Here is a 15582-nt window from a genome sequence, read left to right on the forward strand (position 1 = left end):
TGTTCCCCAGTCTGCATCACTGTAGGCTTTGAGCTGTAAATTGCTTGTGGCAGGGTAAAAAAGACCTGCATTAACAGTGTGTCTAAGATACCTGACCACATGAACCGCAGCCTGCATATGAGGCTTTCTTGGTTGAGTCAGAAATTGACTCAGGTGTTGGACAACATATGATATGTCTGGCCTGCTCAGATTGAGATATAACAATTTCCCTATCAACTTCCTATATGATTCAGGCTCTGGTAATAGATCTCCTTGATCTGTACTGAGTTTCAATCCTTTTGGTAGAGGAAATCCTACTGGTGTACAGTCTTCCATCCCTAAATCCTTGATAATATCTAAGGCATACTTTCTTTGATTGATGGTAATCCCTGATTCATTTCTTGCAACCTCTAACCCTAAGAAGTATCTCAGCAAACCCAAATCTTTGATAGTAAAAGTGGCATCCAGGCCTTCCTTCACTACTTTAATCTCTTCTTGATTATCTCCAGTCAATAGAACATCATCAACATATACAAGAGCTACGAGGAAAGAGCAGCTAGCTTTATGAACTCTTGTAAAAAGTGAGTAATCGTGTTTAGACTGAACAAAACCTAAGCTCAATAGGTATTTAGTGAGTTCAAGATTCCATTGCCTTGATGCTTGCTTTAGACCATATAAGGACCTTTGTAATTTGCAAACCTGTCCTGGATATTGAACCTTATACCCTTGAGGTGGAAGCATATAAACCTCCTCATCTAGATATCCATGCAAAAATGCATTGTTGATATCCAATTGATGCAATTACCACCCTTTGGCAGATGCCAATGCAATGAGAGTCCTGACAGTAGCTAGTTTTGCTACTGGAGAAAAAGTGTGTAGGTAATCTTTGCCCTTGATTTGGTTGTAACCTTTAGCTACCAACCTTGCTTTAAATCTCTCTATGGATCCATCTGCCCTATGCTTGACCTTGTAAACCCATTTGGATCCTATGGCCTTCTTCCCTTGGGGCAAATCAGTAAGAATCCATGTCTGATTAGACTCAAGAGCATCTATTTCCTTTTGCATTGCATCCAACCATCTGTCATCTTGAGCAGCTTGACTAAAATCAGCTGGTTCATGTTCAGAAAGAACATTGAACAAGGAAGACAAATAAGGAGGATCAAACATGGGAAGTTCGTCCAAAATACTAGCATGTAAACTAGTATGAGACTTCTTTGGCTTAGGAATCCTTTTATTTAAAGGACAATGATACCCTGCTAATCTAGTAGAAGGATGTCGTATTCTGTCAGACTTCCTGATAGCATCAGAATCAGTATGTAGCTGACCTTGCTCAGGTGTAGTAGGGAGATCAGAAATAAACTGATCTTGATGTATATTAGGAGGATCAGTAAGTAACTGAGTATCATCAGAGTATAACTGATCAAAAGGAGTAGGAGAAGCACCCGTGATGGTGTCTGCAATATCTCCAGAATTTGGTATGTCCATATTTGTGTTGGCAGTCTCCAGAATTTGTTCAGGCCAAATATCAGTTAGGTGAAGCTGTTTGTTTGTTGGGCTAGATTTGTGATGCATTGTTTGCTTGTGAGACTCAGATGTGGGACTAATTAAAGGTGTAAAGGACACAGACATGGTTAAATCATCATGTGTAGTGGATTGTCTATATGGGAAGATATGTTCTTTAAAAATTACATCTCTACTAGTAAAGATAATATGTTTATCAAGATCATATAGCTTGTAACCCTTCTTCCCAAAAGGATAACCCAAAAAAATGCATTTTCTTGCCCTATAACCTAACTTGTCTCTCAGTCTGGTTGGCACAGTGGCAAAACATAGTGAACCAAAAACCTTCAACTCATCATACTTTGGCAAAACTTTAAACAAAACTTCATGAGGTGTTTTCCATTTCAGCATAGCAACATGCATTTTATTTATTAAGTAGGTTGCAGTAAGTAAACAATCCCCCCAGAATTTAATTGGCAAGTTAGATTGTATCATTAAAGCTCTAGCAGTGTCAAGTAAGTGTCTATGTTTACGTTCTACCCGTCCATTTTGTTGTGGTACATCAGGTATACTGTTTTGGTGTAAGATACCCCTGTCTTTGAACATTTGATGACAAGGTCCTTGTATAAATTCTGTGCCATTGTCAGTTCTGATTATTTTTACTTTTCCTTGAAAGTGAGTTTCTATATGAATCAAGAAATCTTTAATGAGAAAAGGAACTTGTTGCTTATTTTGTATAAGGTATGTCCAGGTTGCCCTGGAGTGATCATCTAGGATAGTTAGAAAAGATTTAGCTCCTGTTATAGTAGGTATTCTATATGGTCCCCATACATCCATATGAATTAATTCAAAACAATGTGCAGCATGTGATAAACTTCTATGAAAAGGAAGAGCATGATGCTTGGAAAGTATGCAAACTTGGCAATCAAAACTGTCATGATTACAAAAACGAAATCCTGGTACATGTTTCATCTTGTCAACAGAAGTATGACCAAGTCTCTTATGTAGAAGAAATACATCAGTGTCTTGCTTACAACTGTTAGACTGAACATGTTTATTTAAGACTAGATTTGGGTGAATGGTAGTAAGTCTTCTAGGTGACAATCCCCCTGAGATTCTGTAAAGACCAGCATATTTTCTCCCCTTAGCTAACACCTTTTTACTGGAAAGGTCCTGAAACCAGCATTCATTAGGGAAGAAAATTACTGTCATATTAGTATGTTGCAGCAAAGTGCCAACAGATAAAAGGTTTTGTGTAAAACCAGGTACAATAAAAACATTATGCAGAATGATATGCTCAGTCAATTGTATTTTACCAGTTTTATGCACAAGTTTGGTAGTACCATCTGGTAAAGAAACCAAAATAGGTCTATCTAAGTCACAGATGTCATGCAATAATGTTAGGTTAGCAGTCATGTGGTCAGAGGCACCAGTGTCTATAATCCAACTAGAAGCATGTATTAAATCTGTAACAGCATAGACATGAGATGAAAAATCAGAGGGAGATAGATCAGATGTACCTGAAAAATTCATGGATTGAGTATTATTTGCTTTGCTTGTAGAAGTACCAGCAGCAGATGTGCCAGAAGGTGGATACTTCTGAGAAATATTCCTGAGTACCCTGTCAGTAATGGTGTCAACCAGTCCAGTGACCAGCTCTTCATTTTGCCCGGATAATGAAGAAGAATTCCCAGTTAAAGGTGTCATGTCTGTCTCATAGTACTCATCATCATCATCATCATAGAAGGATGCATCAGCATTGTTTGCTCTTCTATTGTATCCACCTCGACCCCTGCCTCCTCTGTGGTTAGAGTAACCTCCTCGTGCTGCCTTCTTTTGAGCTGCTAGAAATTTCTTCAATTTGTAGCAGTGTTCACGAATGTGACCAAGGATACCACAGAAAGTGCAGGTCTGCAACTGAAAACAATCCTCTACAAGATGGCCCTTCTTTTTGCAATGAGAGCAAACCTTCTTGACCTTATCTTCGCCATCCTCAAGTCTAGGTTTCTTAGATGAGGATTCAGAATAATCATCTTTGGCAGAATGAGTCTTAAAACCAGCATAAGCATTGGCTTCAGGCACAAGTTCAGTGGAGTCAACAATTTGCTTCTGTTTGTCGACCTTTTGCAGGAGTCCTAAGACTTTGTTGAGAGTAGGCAAGGCATCCATGGTCAAGACATGTGACCTAACATTATCATAAGAGTTGTTAAGACCCATCAAGAGCTGAATTAGTTTCCCTTGTGCCTCCCTATCAAGCAACCTCTTAAGCAAATGGCAAGAACAGTTAGCTAAAACACCACAAGTGCACAAAGGAATCGGGTCCAAATCATCTATCTCTTCCCAAGTACGCTTCAAACTACCATAGTAGTCAATCAGAGGCAAATTTTCCTGAGAAATTGCATTCAAATCCTTCTTTAACTGATACAACTCCATACTGTTCACCTGTCCATACCGCTCAACTAACTCACCCCATAGCTCCTGAGAATGACTGACATACATCATGTTCTCCTTGATCTTCTTATGAAGGGAATTGAGTATCCATTTGAGAACAAGAAGATCACAGCGACGCCATTTCCTATAGTTCTTATCAGTGGAAGACGGTTGAGGACAAGTACCAGTAACAAATCCTTCCTTATTTTTTGACGTTAAAGCCATCAGAACATCCTTCTTCCATAACAAGAAACCAGTTCCATCAAAAGGAACATCCACAAGACGCTGATTATGACTATCATTCGCGGAGACGTAAAGAGGATCATCATAAGCATCATAGGAATCAGTAGAATCAGGTGTATGCGGTGGTGAATCAGGCATTTTGAAGAAATAATACGATGATTTTGTTGATTTTTTTTGTTTTGGAAGGAAAAATGAAACAAAAAACAAACAATTGAAGAACAAAATGTATGGTTTTGATGTATATGGAGCTGAATCAAGCAAAGAAATGAGAATTTCAAAGTAAAAAAAAACACAGAAATCACTCAAAAACAAACAAAAGAACAAGAAATTAAAGAAGAAATCAAACAAATCGTCATCGAAGAACAGAGAATGAAGAATGATCGAAGAAACAGCTGGATTTACAGAAAAATGATGAAATGAACATCAATTGAAAGAAACTCATAGCAGAATCGCGGAAGCAAAACAATGTCAAGATGTTGATTCAATCGAAGGTACAATTGAGAGAGCAATTGAAAAAAAACCTGTGAAATAGGAGAATTGAATCACGTAAGATCGTAGAATTGAAAGCGTTAAGATCGAAAAACTATGGCGCTTGATACCATGTGAAGATGATGAAGATCATCATCACCATTGTTGTAGAACTAGAAATATCTAGAGAGAGAACAATCAGAGTAAATAAAAATGTGTGAGTTTGTTATATTTCTATTAACTTACTTTACAGTGTAACAGAATTCTGTTTATATACAAACTAACTATGGTTAGATGTAACTAACTCATATATGGTTAACTAACCAACTTGACTATCTTAATAGCACCATTCATGATAGTCGCCCCTTCATAGAAACCAAGCCTGACAAGCATAAAGTTGTGACCCTATCAAATTAATGACACATGATTAAAATATGCAAGGTGAAAGCAATTCACAGTTAATGTATACAACATAAATCAGTAAAACGCAAACCTGTTCACGCAGGTATGATAAGGCTGCAGTTGCAAATTCGCGTGACAAACGTTCAACTTATGAATTGTAGTGAAATCAGATCATGGTAGTTAAGCTGTAACAATGATGATGAATATAAGAGAGATGAGAGAAAGAAGAAGAAGGAAAAGTAATCTGAATATTCTGAATTAATTCTCAATGTATTACAGCGTTGGGGTATATATACTAGTTTGTTAGGTGAAGTATAATTAAGTTAGTTATGCCTAACTAACTTCCTAACAGACTCAGACTCAATATTCCACATCCCCCCCTCAAGATGGAAAATCTTGATACAACTTGAGTCCTAGCTTTGCAGTAAAGAAATGATGTTCTTGTTTGCCAAGTGCTTTTGTCATCACATCTGCAAGTTGTAAACCTGTCCTGACATGCTTAGTGTAGAGAAACCCTTCCAATTGCTTGTCTCTAACAAAGTGACAGTCTATGTTGAGGTGTTTAGTTCTTTCATGGAAGACGGGGTTTAATGCAATGTGTTGAGCAGCTTTGTTGTCACAATATAAAGGAATGGGAAGCTTGATGTCAACCCTGAAATCTTTGAGTAATCCAACCAACCACACTAGTTCACTGGTTGTATAGGACATGCTTCTGTATTCGGCTTCAGCAGAGCTCTTGCTAACCGTGACCTGCTTCTTAGTTTTCCAAGAGACTAAGGAATTCCCTAAGAAAATGCAGTAACCGCTTAAAGACCTGCAACTAGACACACATGAACCCCAATCTGCATCACTGTATGCTTGCAAACTAAGGGAGGCAGTACACTACTACAGATACAGGCTATAACAACGGTCAAAAACCGTTGTTATATAAAAAAGCGGACGTTGTTAAAGCGTCCGTTGTAGAAGGTTTTAACAACGGTTAGTTTTCTTACGGAAACCGTTGTTAAAACTATTAACAACGGTTTTAAATATAAAAACCCGTTGTGGAAAGTGTGACTCAATTTTGGGGGGAAAGTTATAACAACGGGTTTTAATATACAAAACCGTTGTTATAACTAAAGACAACGGGTTGTTTGTAAATAACCGTTGTTGTTTGTTCTTAAAAAATAAAAAAAAATTAAATTAAATATTACTAGCTATAAATATTAAAGCATCCTTTACCAACATATTAAAGCATCCTTTACTAACATTCATTAATTGAAACAACATGGCAATGAACCCTAATTTTATCAACAACGAAGAATGGCTTACACAAACGATTGAAGATGATGGGAAGGTTCTCAGGGCTTTCCGATCAACACCCATTAATCAAAGCATCCCTTGAACATCAACGGAATTATTGGATTAAGAGGCGTGAAGCGAGTCCGCTTGTCAACAAAGCCTCATCATCATCATCATCTTCATACCCTAGTCGACTGTTACTCGCAACTTGGTGCGGCCAGAGATATGTTGAGTTGTACTCTTCCAACCTTATCTCCACATGCAAGTCGTGTCCTTGCATATATTCAATCTGTTATTGCAAAATATGAAGCCAATGACCCGGAAGTTAGCGGTATACCAGAGTGGCGTGATTGGTGGCGGGTTGAGAAGCGCTTTTTACGCTTAACCGAGGTTGTTCCGGCTTATTATACATCTTTTGATTTCGATAATTCTTTGTAATGTATTTGGTTTAAAATTAAATGAAATGATCATTTTGAAAGTGTTGAGTTATGCTTGTTTGATTTGCTTCCATTTTTTCAACTCCATAGATCTATCAGTCATCATCAAGATCGATTATGGCACAACTTCCTAACATATATGGCACAACTTCGTAACATATATATTAATTAAAAAACAACTCAACCCACACATTAGTATAAATACATTGCATTATCTCAACTAACATGCATTTCCATTATCTCAATATATTCTCCAAACCCTAACTGCTAAAACATGCTCGATCCGTACTGAAGGACGCCAAAGAAGATGGAAATGAAATAATTAGAAACACATACATGGAAATGAAATAATTAGCAAAAATTTGAACGGAACCTAATGGTCGATAAAAACACATACATTGAAATGAAATAATTAGAACAATAAAATAATGACGATGAAACAAACCTGATAATTACAGAACGTACGTAAAGAGACGATGAAATCAACAAATGTGGCGAGAAGATAAAGCGACGATGAGAAAGAGAGAAAGAGACGATGAGAAAGTGTGTGTTTTGTGTTTGTGTTTTGTGTTTGTGTTTGGCTGCTGCTGGGTTTGTGTTTGTGTATTAAGGTTTGTGTTTTGTGGCTGCAGCAGACTTGTGTTTGTGTGGTTTATAGTATGGAAGGTATTGACAACGGTTATTAAACAACAACCGTTGTGAAATATGTTTTGACAACGGTTATAAAAAACACCCGTTGTTAAATAATTTTTAACAACGGGTTTCAAAAATAACCGTTGTGATTACTTTTCACTAACTTTGCGCCAATTTTGCGCCAAATTATTAACAACGGTTGTGCATGGGTGACCCGTTGTTAAAACCAATAACAACGGTTTGTATAACCATACCCGTTGTAATTTAGTTTAGTAAAATTCGCGCCATACATTCTACAACGTCTATTGTGATTTTCGTGAATAATCGTTGTTAAAGGGGCGTTGTAGTTGCCTGGATTTGTAGTAGTGGTAGAGGAATAAAATAATCCAGCGTTGACAGTGCCTTTCAGGTATTTAAGGAGATGTTGTGCAGCTTGGTAATGTGGTTCCCGTGGCTGGCTAAGGAACTGACTAAGGTCTTTGACATCTGTGTAAGCAATGTCGGTCTTGTCGAGGCTTAAGTATAACAACTGCCTACAAGCCTTCGCAGACACACCGTGGGTTGACTAATAATTCTCCTTGATCAATAGCCAACTTGAGTCCCTTTTGCATAGGAAATGAAGCTGCTTTACAATCTCCAAACCCAGCATCTTTAATGATGTCTAAAACATATTTTCTCTGATTCAGCATTATACCAGAAGCATTCCTTCCAATCTCCAAGCCTAAAAAATACCTCATCTCACCCAAGTCCTTAATAGTATACTTGGAATGCAGTTCTGACTTGAGTGTATCCAGTGCACTTAGGTCATCACCAGTCAATAATATATCATCAACATACACTAAAACCAATGCTAACTTATTGGTTAAAGGATTCTGTTTAGTGAAAAGAGAGTAATCATGTTTGGATTGTACATAGCCTTGACTAACCAAAAATTTTGTCAGTTCTTGATTCCATTGTCTGGAAGCCTGATTCAGACCATATAATGACCTTATAAGCTTACACACTTGACCTTTTTTAGCCTTAGTGTAACCCAAAGGAGGTCTCATGTAAACTTCTTCATCAATATAGTCATGTAGGAAGCCATTATTGACATCTAGCTGATAAAGATTCCAACTTCTAATGGCTGCTACTGCAAGTAAGGTCCTAACAGTAGTGAACTTTGCAACAGGGGAAAAGGTGTGTTTATAGTCCTTGTCCTTAACCTGATTAAACCCCTTAGCAACCAACCTTGCCTTGAACCTTTCTACTGTTCCATCAGCCTTGTGTTTTATCTTGTAAACCCACTTACAACCTATAGCTTTCTTGCCAACAGGTAAAGATGTCAACTCCCATGTATTATTTTTCTCAAGAGCACTTAGTTCCTGATCCATGGCTTTTACCCATCGAGCATCCTGACTAGCTTGATTGTAATAACTTGGTTCAAACTCCTGAATGACATTATTCAATGATGCTGTATAACTTGGATCAAAATCATCATGAAGCTGCTGAAGAACAGCAGCATGAAGAGCAGCTGAACAATGGTAATCAGCCAACCTTGCCGGTTGTTGTCTTTTTCTACTAGACTTTCTGATTAGAGGAGAACCAGATGCAGTTCCAGACTGTACATGAAAATCTCCAGTACTAGAAATAATATTATGTTGAGATTTCTGAGTACTAGATGTAGTATCATGTGTATTATCTGGTATATTATTTGGTATAGTAGTAGTAGGTACTTGTATAGTATCAAGATCAGTCAAGAAAACATTGTTTACAGGAACTGCTGATGAACTAGTAGCTTTAAAAGGTAGACAAAACTCATAAAAAATGACATCTCTATTTGTAAAAGTGTCATGTGACTCTAAATCATAGAGCTTATATCCCTTCTGATTAGGAGGGTACCCTAGAAAGATACATTTTCTAGCTTTAGACATAAATTTGTCCCTAGCAGTGGGAGGCTTAGTAGCATAGCAAAGTGAGCCAAACACTCTTAATTCATCATAGCTAGGCTTAGTGTGAAACAATAACTCATGAGGAGTCTGCCAATTTAACACAGATGAAGGCATTTTGTTTATTAAACAAGTTGCAGTAAGTAAGCAATCCCCCCAAAATCTAATAGGAAGATGAGCATGGAACCTAAGAGCACGAGCAGTTTCCAAAAGGTGTCTATGCTTTCTCTCTACCCTACCATTTTGTTGAGGACGACCAACAATACTCCTTTGATGTATGATTCCTTTGGAAGCAAAAAAATCTTTACATTGTAATTGAAAGAATTCAGTGCCATTATCAGATCTAATTATTTTAATCTTAGCACTAAACTGAGTTTCAACTAAATTTATAAAATTGACTATCAGACTAGGAACCTGAGTTTTCTGCTGAACTAAAAAAGTCCAGGTGCACCTGGAATAATCATCCAGTATGGTAAGAAATGACTGTGCACCAGTCCTATCAGCCTGTTTGTATGGTCCCCACAAGTCCATATGAACAAGATCAAAACATTTAACAGCATGTGAAGCACTTCTATTAAAAGGTAAAGAATGATGCTTGGCTAAAACGCATGTTTCACAAAACAGTTTATTAATATTCTTCATAGTATCAGGATGTACATGTTTCAACTTCTCAATAGAAGAATGGCCAAGCTTAGAATGAAATTGTAACGCCCCGTAAATTTCGGACCGTTAATATATTTCGTAAATAATTAATTAATCAAGTAAAATTTGACAATAATGTATTTAAAGTAAAAATAATTCAAAGAAATATAATTTTATTATATTTTGAAGAAAAGTATTTATTTTGATAGTTTTGAAATGTTTAAAAATAGTTTAAACCGTGTAAAATCTTTTATTTCGAAATAAGGGCGTATCGGGGGGAAAATGACAATTCGTTTGAACGTTGGGTAAACGAATTTGGAAATGGGTCGTATGAATACTCAATTTTATTGTAATCTCGTGTTTAAAGACTTTGGTCTTGACGGAATTTGCATTTGACTTACGGATTTAATTATTATTGAAACGAGTCAAAACCGACTCGTAAAAATCCCGACTAAAAATCCCGCACTTTCTCCTTTCCTCTTCCCTTTCCGCGGACCAGCCCTTCCCCTTCTATTTTCTGCTTCTTTTTCTTTCTTTCTTCATCTTCTACCTTTTACAAAGACCAAAAACACCATTTTTGTTCCTTTTCTAGCTAAAATCGCTCTAATTTCTTCGTTACTAGTCCGTTTTTCGCATAATTTACCTTTCCGGAATCCTCTCGCCGAGATCTACGACTTAGTATGTTCTAATTTCAATTTTCATTAAGTTATTTTAAGACCAAAATTCGGTAATTTCGGTTTTGTGTTTAATTTTTGTGTTTTTATTGTTTAATTAGGTGAAGATTTGGAAGACGAGTTCGGGGACTCGTATATTGTAGAGGATAGCGGCTAGTTGTGGTTAGGGTTTCGGTTTTGAGGTGCTAATTGCTCATTTTCTAGCTTAAGGTAACATATTTCGAGTTACTCGACGAAAGATCGTCACATGTTTTTGATTTTTGTATGTTTGGTGAATTTTTGTTTGAGAATTAGTTTTCACATGTTTAGAATGGTTGCATGCATGTCAATTGTTAGCTTAAATTGTGCCTTTTGTTAGTTTAAATTATCAAAGTTGAATTGGGGACGATTAATTAATTTTCAGACGGTCTTTTACTAAACAAAAATGGAAAAATAAGGTGGTGTAGGGGGACGGGCAGCAGGCCCGTGGCAGGCCCACGGCTAGCCCACGGCTGCCCGGGTTGGTCCGTGCTTGTTTTGCGGTTTTTCGTACAATATTGGTCATTTCGGGTTAATTAAGGTTAGAATAGTATAAGTAACAAATGGGTAGCATTTTGATAGTAACAAAAATTATGTTATTGGTAAAATTGTGCTTATATTAATAGTTATCACATGTTAGGGTAGTTTACAAAAGGAAATTGTAATTAATAGGCTCAAAATGAATTTTATAGCTATAATTGTAATGTTTTGTTGATTAAAAAAAACCGAGCCTTAGTCCCTTTGATCGATGCGATGTCGATTAATTGAGTGATTGGTCACCGCAATTTGACCCGCACTGTCGCCGCAGGTGGGGTTGCGGGTAAAAATTCGGTTGAATGAATTAGATAATCGGCCTTTTTCTTGTTTTAGGCCATTTATCAAGCTTTAGTTCACATGTATAGCTTATTGAATTTAATAGTGTCTTGTATTGTAGAAATGGCCCTAGATTCCCTAAAGCCTTTAATATGGTTACTATTGTTAGAATTAGAAATTAGTATTGAATACTTATTGAGGATTCTGTTGGGATTGTATGCTGTAAATAGACATTTATATAGCCTTTCACATGATAGAATGTTAGCATTTAGGTTGGTAAGTAGGACTTTTTGCCCTCTTAAGGTTAAGTGGGTGTCTTACTTGACTTGTGTGGTGAGTCTTGTGTGGTGTGGGCTAAAGTATTCAAGCTGTGACTAGCTGTGACTAGGTCCTAGGTGAGTATTTCGACCTTCATCATAGATAGGTCTTTATAGTCTCTGACGAGTATATGTTCACTACTTGATAGCCTTTGTGTTCCTGACTAGTGGATTTATATCCAAGTTGGGGCATGACCTCAGGTACTTATTTTGATAGTATGGGTTCAGCTTAAGTACTAGCCAACCCTTCGGTGGTGTCCTTAGGGTACTCACTTCACTTTGTTTTAAAAAAAAGTTGTGGGTCTTGGGTGCGGTGGTGTGTATCCGCATGTCTAGGTCTCTTGTGATTTTAGGCTAGGGTTGTGTTGTCTCTTGGCCATGTTTTCTTAATAGTAACCGCTGAGCCAAGATACCGGTTCGATTACCTTCCCTACCTCGTGGTATAGACTCGAGTTACAAAGTGACTATTGACGGGGCTAAGAACTTATGCCTGTCTTTGATATATTGCCCTTTCTTGTATGGTGATTTTATGAACTGTAATAGGTGAGATGTAAGCGATTCTGATTGATAAAGTTTGGATTACTATTTGTTATATGACTCACATGATAGTTTAGTTTGGTCAGTTTAGGGGTCATTTGCTAGAATACATGATAAGTAAATGGGTTATCAAATTGTTTACATGTTACATTACATGTTACATTAATTTTGACGATTCGTGGCTGGGAGGACTCGAAGTTACTCCCCACTGAATTGTGGCTTTCGTGTTTGTATAAAATGCGATTGACAGGTTGTTGATGCTTTGTTTGGGGTCACAGACGGCTAGTGAGCAAGGAACCTTGGACCTAGTTTTGGCTATTCTATTAGTAAACCTTTTATACTTTTGGTTTGTATATAATTTGAAGGGACATATGTCTCCCTTTCTATTTTTGGTTTGTATCCTTATATTTCCGCGTCTTTAGTTATATATGTAAGTTAGTCTATCAGCTGTTGCAGGGTTATGACACTCTTCTTGAGTTGGAATGGTTGTGAATGGTTTAGGAAGAAATTTTTTGAAATTGTAGGTTTTTGACTAGTTGAACCATTTACAAACATATCCTACCCGTTTTTCCGTAGAAATTACGCATTTAAGTAATTAAATAACGCTATATTTTAACAATTAGTAGATTATACAACTGGTTGTATGTAGTTTATGTACAACATTTTCAATGTTGTCGAGTTTTGTTATAAAGTTGTCGAGCTTTACTAACAAAATTGTCGAGTTACAATACAAAGTTATTGAGCTTAAGAGGAATAATTATTAAACTCAATAACTTTTTAAATTAGCTCAATAACTTATAAAATAGCTCGACAACTTTGTGTAAAGAACTCAACAACTTTGAGGCGGTTGTACAATGCTAATATACAACTGGTTGTAAGATAGTATTATGTCACAGAAATAAATCTACATTTATTTTGTTAACAGAATGAACAAAGGATGCATTATTACAAGTATTATGATTATTGAACACCCTAAGTTTGTACAAGTCTCCACATCTTTTACCATAAGCAACAGTAGTTTTACTTGAATGGTCCTGAAATAAACAAGCATCATGTAAAAAAGTGACAGCTAAGTGAGATCTGGTTATCAATTTTCCAACAGACAAGAGGTTAGGTTGAAAATCAGGTATAAGCAAGACATCAAACAAGATAATATCTGAAGTCAAGTAAACTGTCCCAGTTTTATGTACTGGTTTCAGTGTCCCATCAGGTAAAGCAACAAATAAAGGATGTGACAGAACTACAATATTATGCAACAGGGAAATATCTGATGTCATATGATCAGATGCTCCAGTGTCAATAACCCAATCTTTATAATTGGAAGACCCATAATTAGCACAAGAATAGGGTAGAGTGATACCTGCAAAATGACTAAAAGGTTGAGAAGCTGGTCCATCAGAACTAGAAGAAGAAGTCTTTTCAGACAAAGCCTGTAGAACCTTGTGTGTTACTGAATCAACAATCCCCTGCACAATGTCTGGTGAAACTTGAGAAGCAACAGATGCATCAACAGGTGCAAAAGGTATTTGAGCAGCTTGAAATGAACCCATTGGATTATTGTAACCATAGGAAGTGGGGTAAAAAGGGTTATAATTGCCATACTGGCCAGCACAAGAAGGAACAGAACCATAAACTGCAGCATACTCAGTATCCTGATTGTGACTAACTTCAACATTACTGGCAGTCTTTGGTGGTGGAGGTACTGGTGTTACAGTTTCAGCAGAGTTACTGGATTTCTTTGCCTGTTTGGCTTTCCATGCCTTGAACTTATAACAATGCTCAATTATGTGACCCTTAATGTCACAAAAGAGACATGTCTGTAGCTGAAAACAGTCTGCAGTTTTATGATTTGTCTTCCCACACTGAGCACACGGTGGATTATCAAATTGCCCAACAACTATACCCTGACCAAAATTATCTTTAGACTTTTTGTTTCTGTTATTATCTTCAGCTGTCTTATGACCATTAAACCTTTTCTTGGCAGCATAGGCTACACTCTCAGTAACAACAGAACCAGAACTATCATTAATAGATTTCTGGCGTTCTATCTTTTGTAAGATACCTAATGCTTTGTTTATGGGTGGCAAAGGTTCCATAGACAAGAGAGACGACTGAACTTGTTCATACCCAGCATGCAAACCCATAAGCAATTGAATCAATTTCGATTGTGTTTCCCTTTCAACCAATCTCTTCAACATATTACATGTACACTTGGTCATGACGCCACAAATACATTGAGGGACGGGATCCATATGATCTATGTTTTCCCATAAACCCTTAATCTTACTATAGTAATCTACCAAGGAGGCATTTTCTTGTTTAACATTGGCGAGTTCTTTCTTTAACTCGTACAATTCAAGAACATTTAATTGCCCAAAACGTTCAACTAACTCAGACCACAAATGCTTAGAAGACTGAGTATATTGAAAATTATCTTGTAAAGTTTTGATCATAGAATTTTTAATCCAACGTGAGACAAATATATCACAACGAATCCAGGCGTTGTACCTCTTATCAGTTTTCTCAGGAAGCATGCATTCTCCAGAAATAAAACCTATCTTGTTCTTGGAAAGCAGAGCTTGAATGATCTCGCGCTGCCATTGGCGAAAATTAGAGCCATCGAAGACTGTTTCTGAAAGCTTCAACCCAGGCTGGTCAGTGGGAGACAGGAACAAAGGATCATCAAGCGGAGAAAAAAAAAGAGAATCTGGTTCAGGTTGAGACATATTTGATTGATGATTATTGGATTTGTGATGAATATGTGAAGATAAAGATTCAAAGATTTATCAATGAATCTGTTTGTTTATGTTTGCGGAAGCGTTTTTAGGATCAATACCACTGATACCATATGAATTGTAGTGAAATCAGATTATGGTAGTTAAGCTGTAACAATGATGATGAATATAAGAGAGATGAGAGAAAGAAGAAGGAAAAGTAATCTGAATATTCTGAATTAATTCTCAATGTATTACAGCGTTGGGGTATATATACTAGTTTGTTAGGTGAAGTATAATTAAGTTAGTTATGCCTAACTAACTTCCTAACAGACTCAGACTCAATATTCCACACAACTGATGCACAATTCCTATAAAAGAAAACAGAGTTAGGCGTAAAAAGAGAGTATGGTTTATTCCACTGAATTAATAAGACGACGCTTGCAAAAAAATAGAAAATGAGTCAATTGATCGATTTGCTACCGAAATATCTCACTCACTGGTACACATTTAATAAGGATGTTGATCTGATATACTCCCTCGGGTCCGAATTATTTCTGAGATTCAAA

General features: G+C 36.8%; 1 protein-coding gene and 1 long non-coding RNA gene across 2 annotated transcripts; one reads left to right on the top strand and one right to left on the bottom strand.

Moving 5' to 3' along the window:
- Positions 1-10498: 10498 nt before the first annotated feature.
- LOC141655941 (uncharacterized) lies at positions 10499-12798 on the top strand. Its single transcript, XR_012548259.1, has 3 exons — positions 10499-10618; positions 10716-10824; positions 12550-12798. It is a non-coding gene; the product is annotated as an uncharacterized LOC141655941 (long non-coding RNA).
- A 391-nt stretch (positions 12799-13189) lies between these two features.
- On the bottom strand, positions 13190-15025 carry LOC141654929 (uncharacterized). Its single transcript, XM_074462038.1, has one exon. The coding sequence runs from the start codon at positions 15023-15025 to the stop codon at positions 13190-13192; it is 1836 nt and encodes a 611-aa protein (XP_074318139.1).
- Between the last annotated feature and the right edge of the window lie 557 nt (positions 15026-15582).

Source organism: Silene latifolia, chromosome 5 (assembly GCF_048544455.1).
Source record: "Silene latifolia isolate original U9 population chromosome 5, ASM4854445v1, whole genome shotgun sequence".
In the NCBI taxonomy this organism is placed as follows: domain Eukaryota; kingdom Viridiplantae; phylum Streptophyta; class Magnoliopsida; order Caryophyllales; family Caryophyllaceae; genus Silene; species Silene latifolia.

Excerpts from the sequence above, each read along its gene's own strand:
- LOC141654929 (XM_074462038.1), bottom strand. The coding sequence starts at position 15,025 with ATGTCTCAACCTGAACCAGATTCTCTTTTTTTTTCTCCGCTTGATGAT.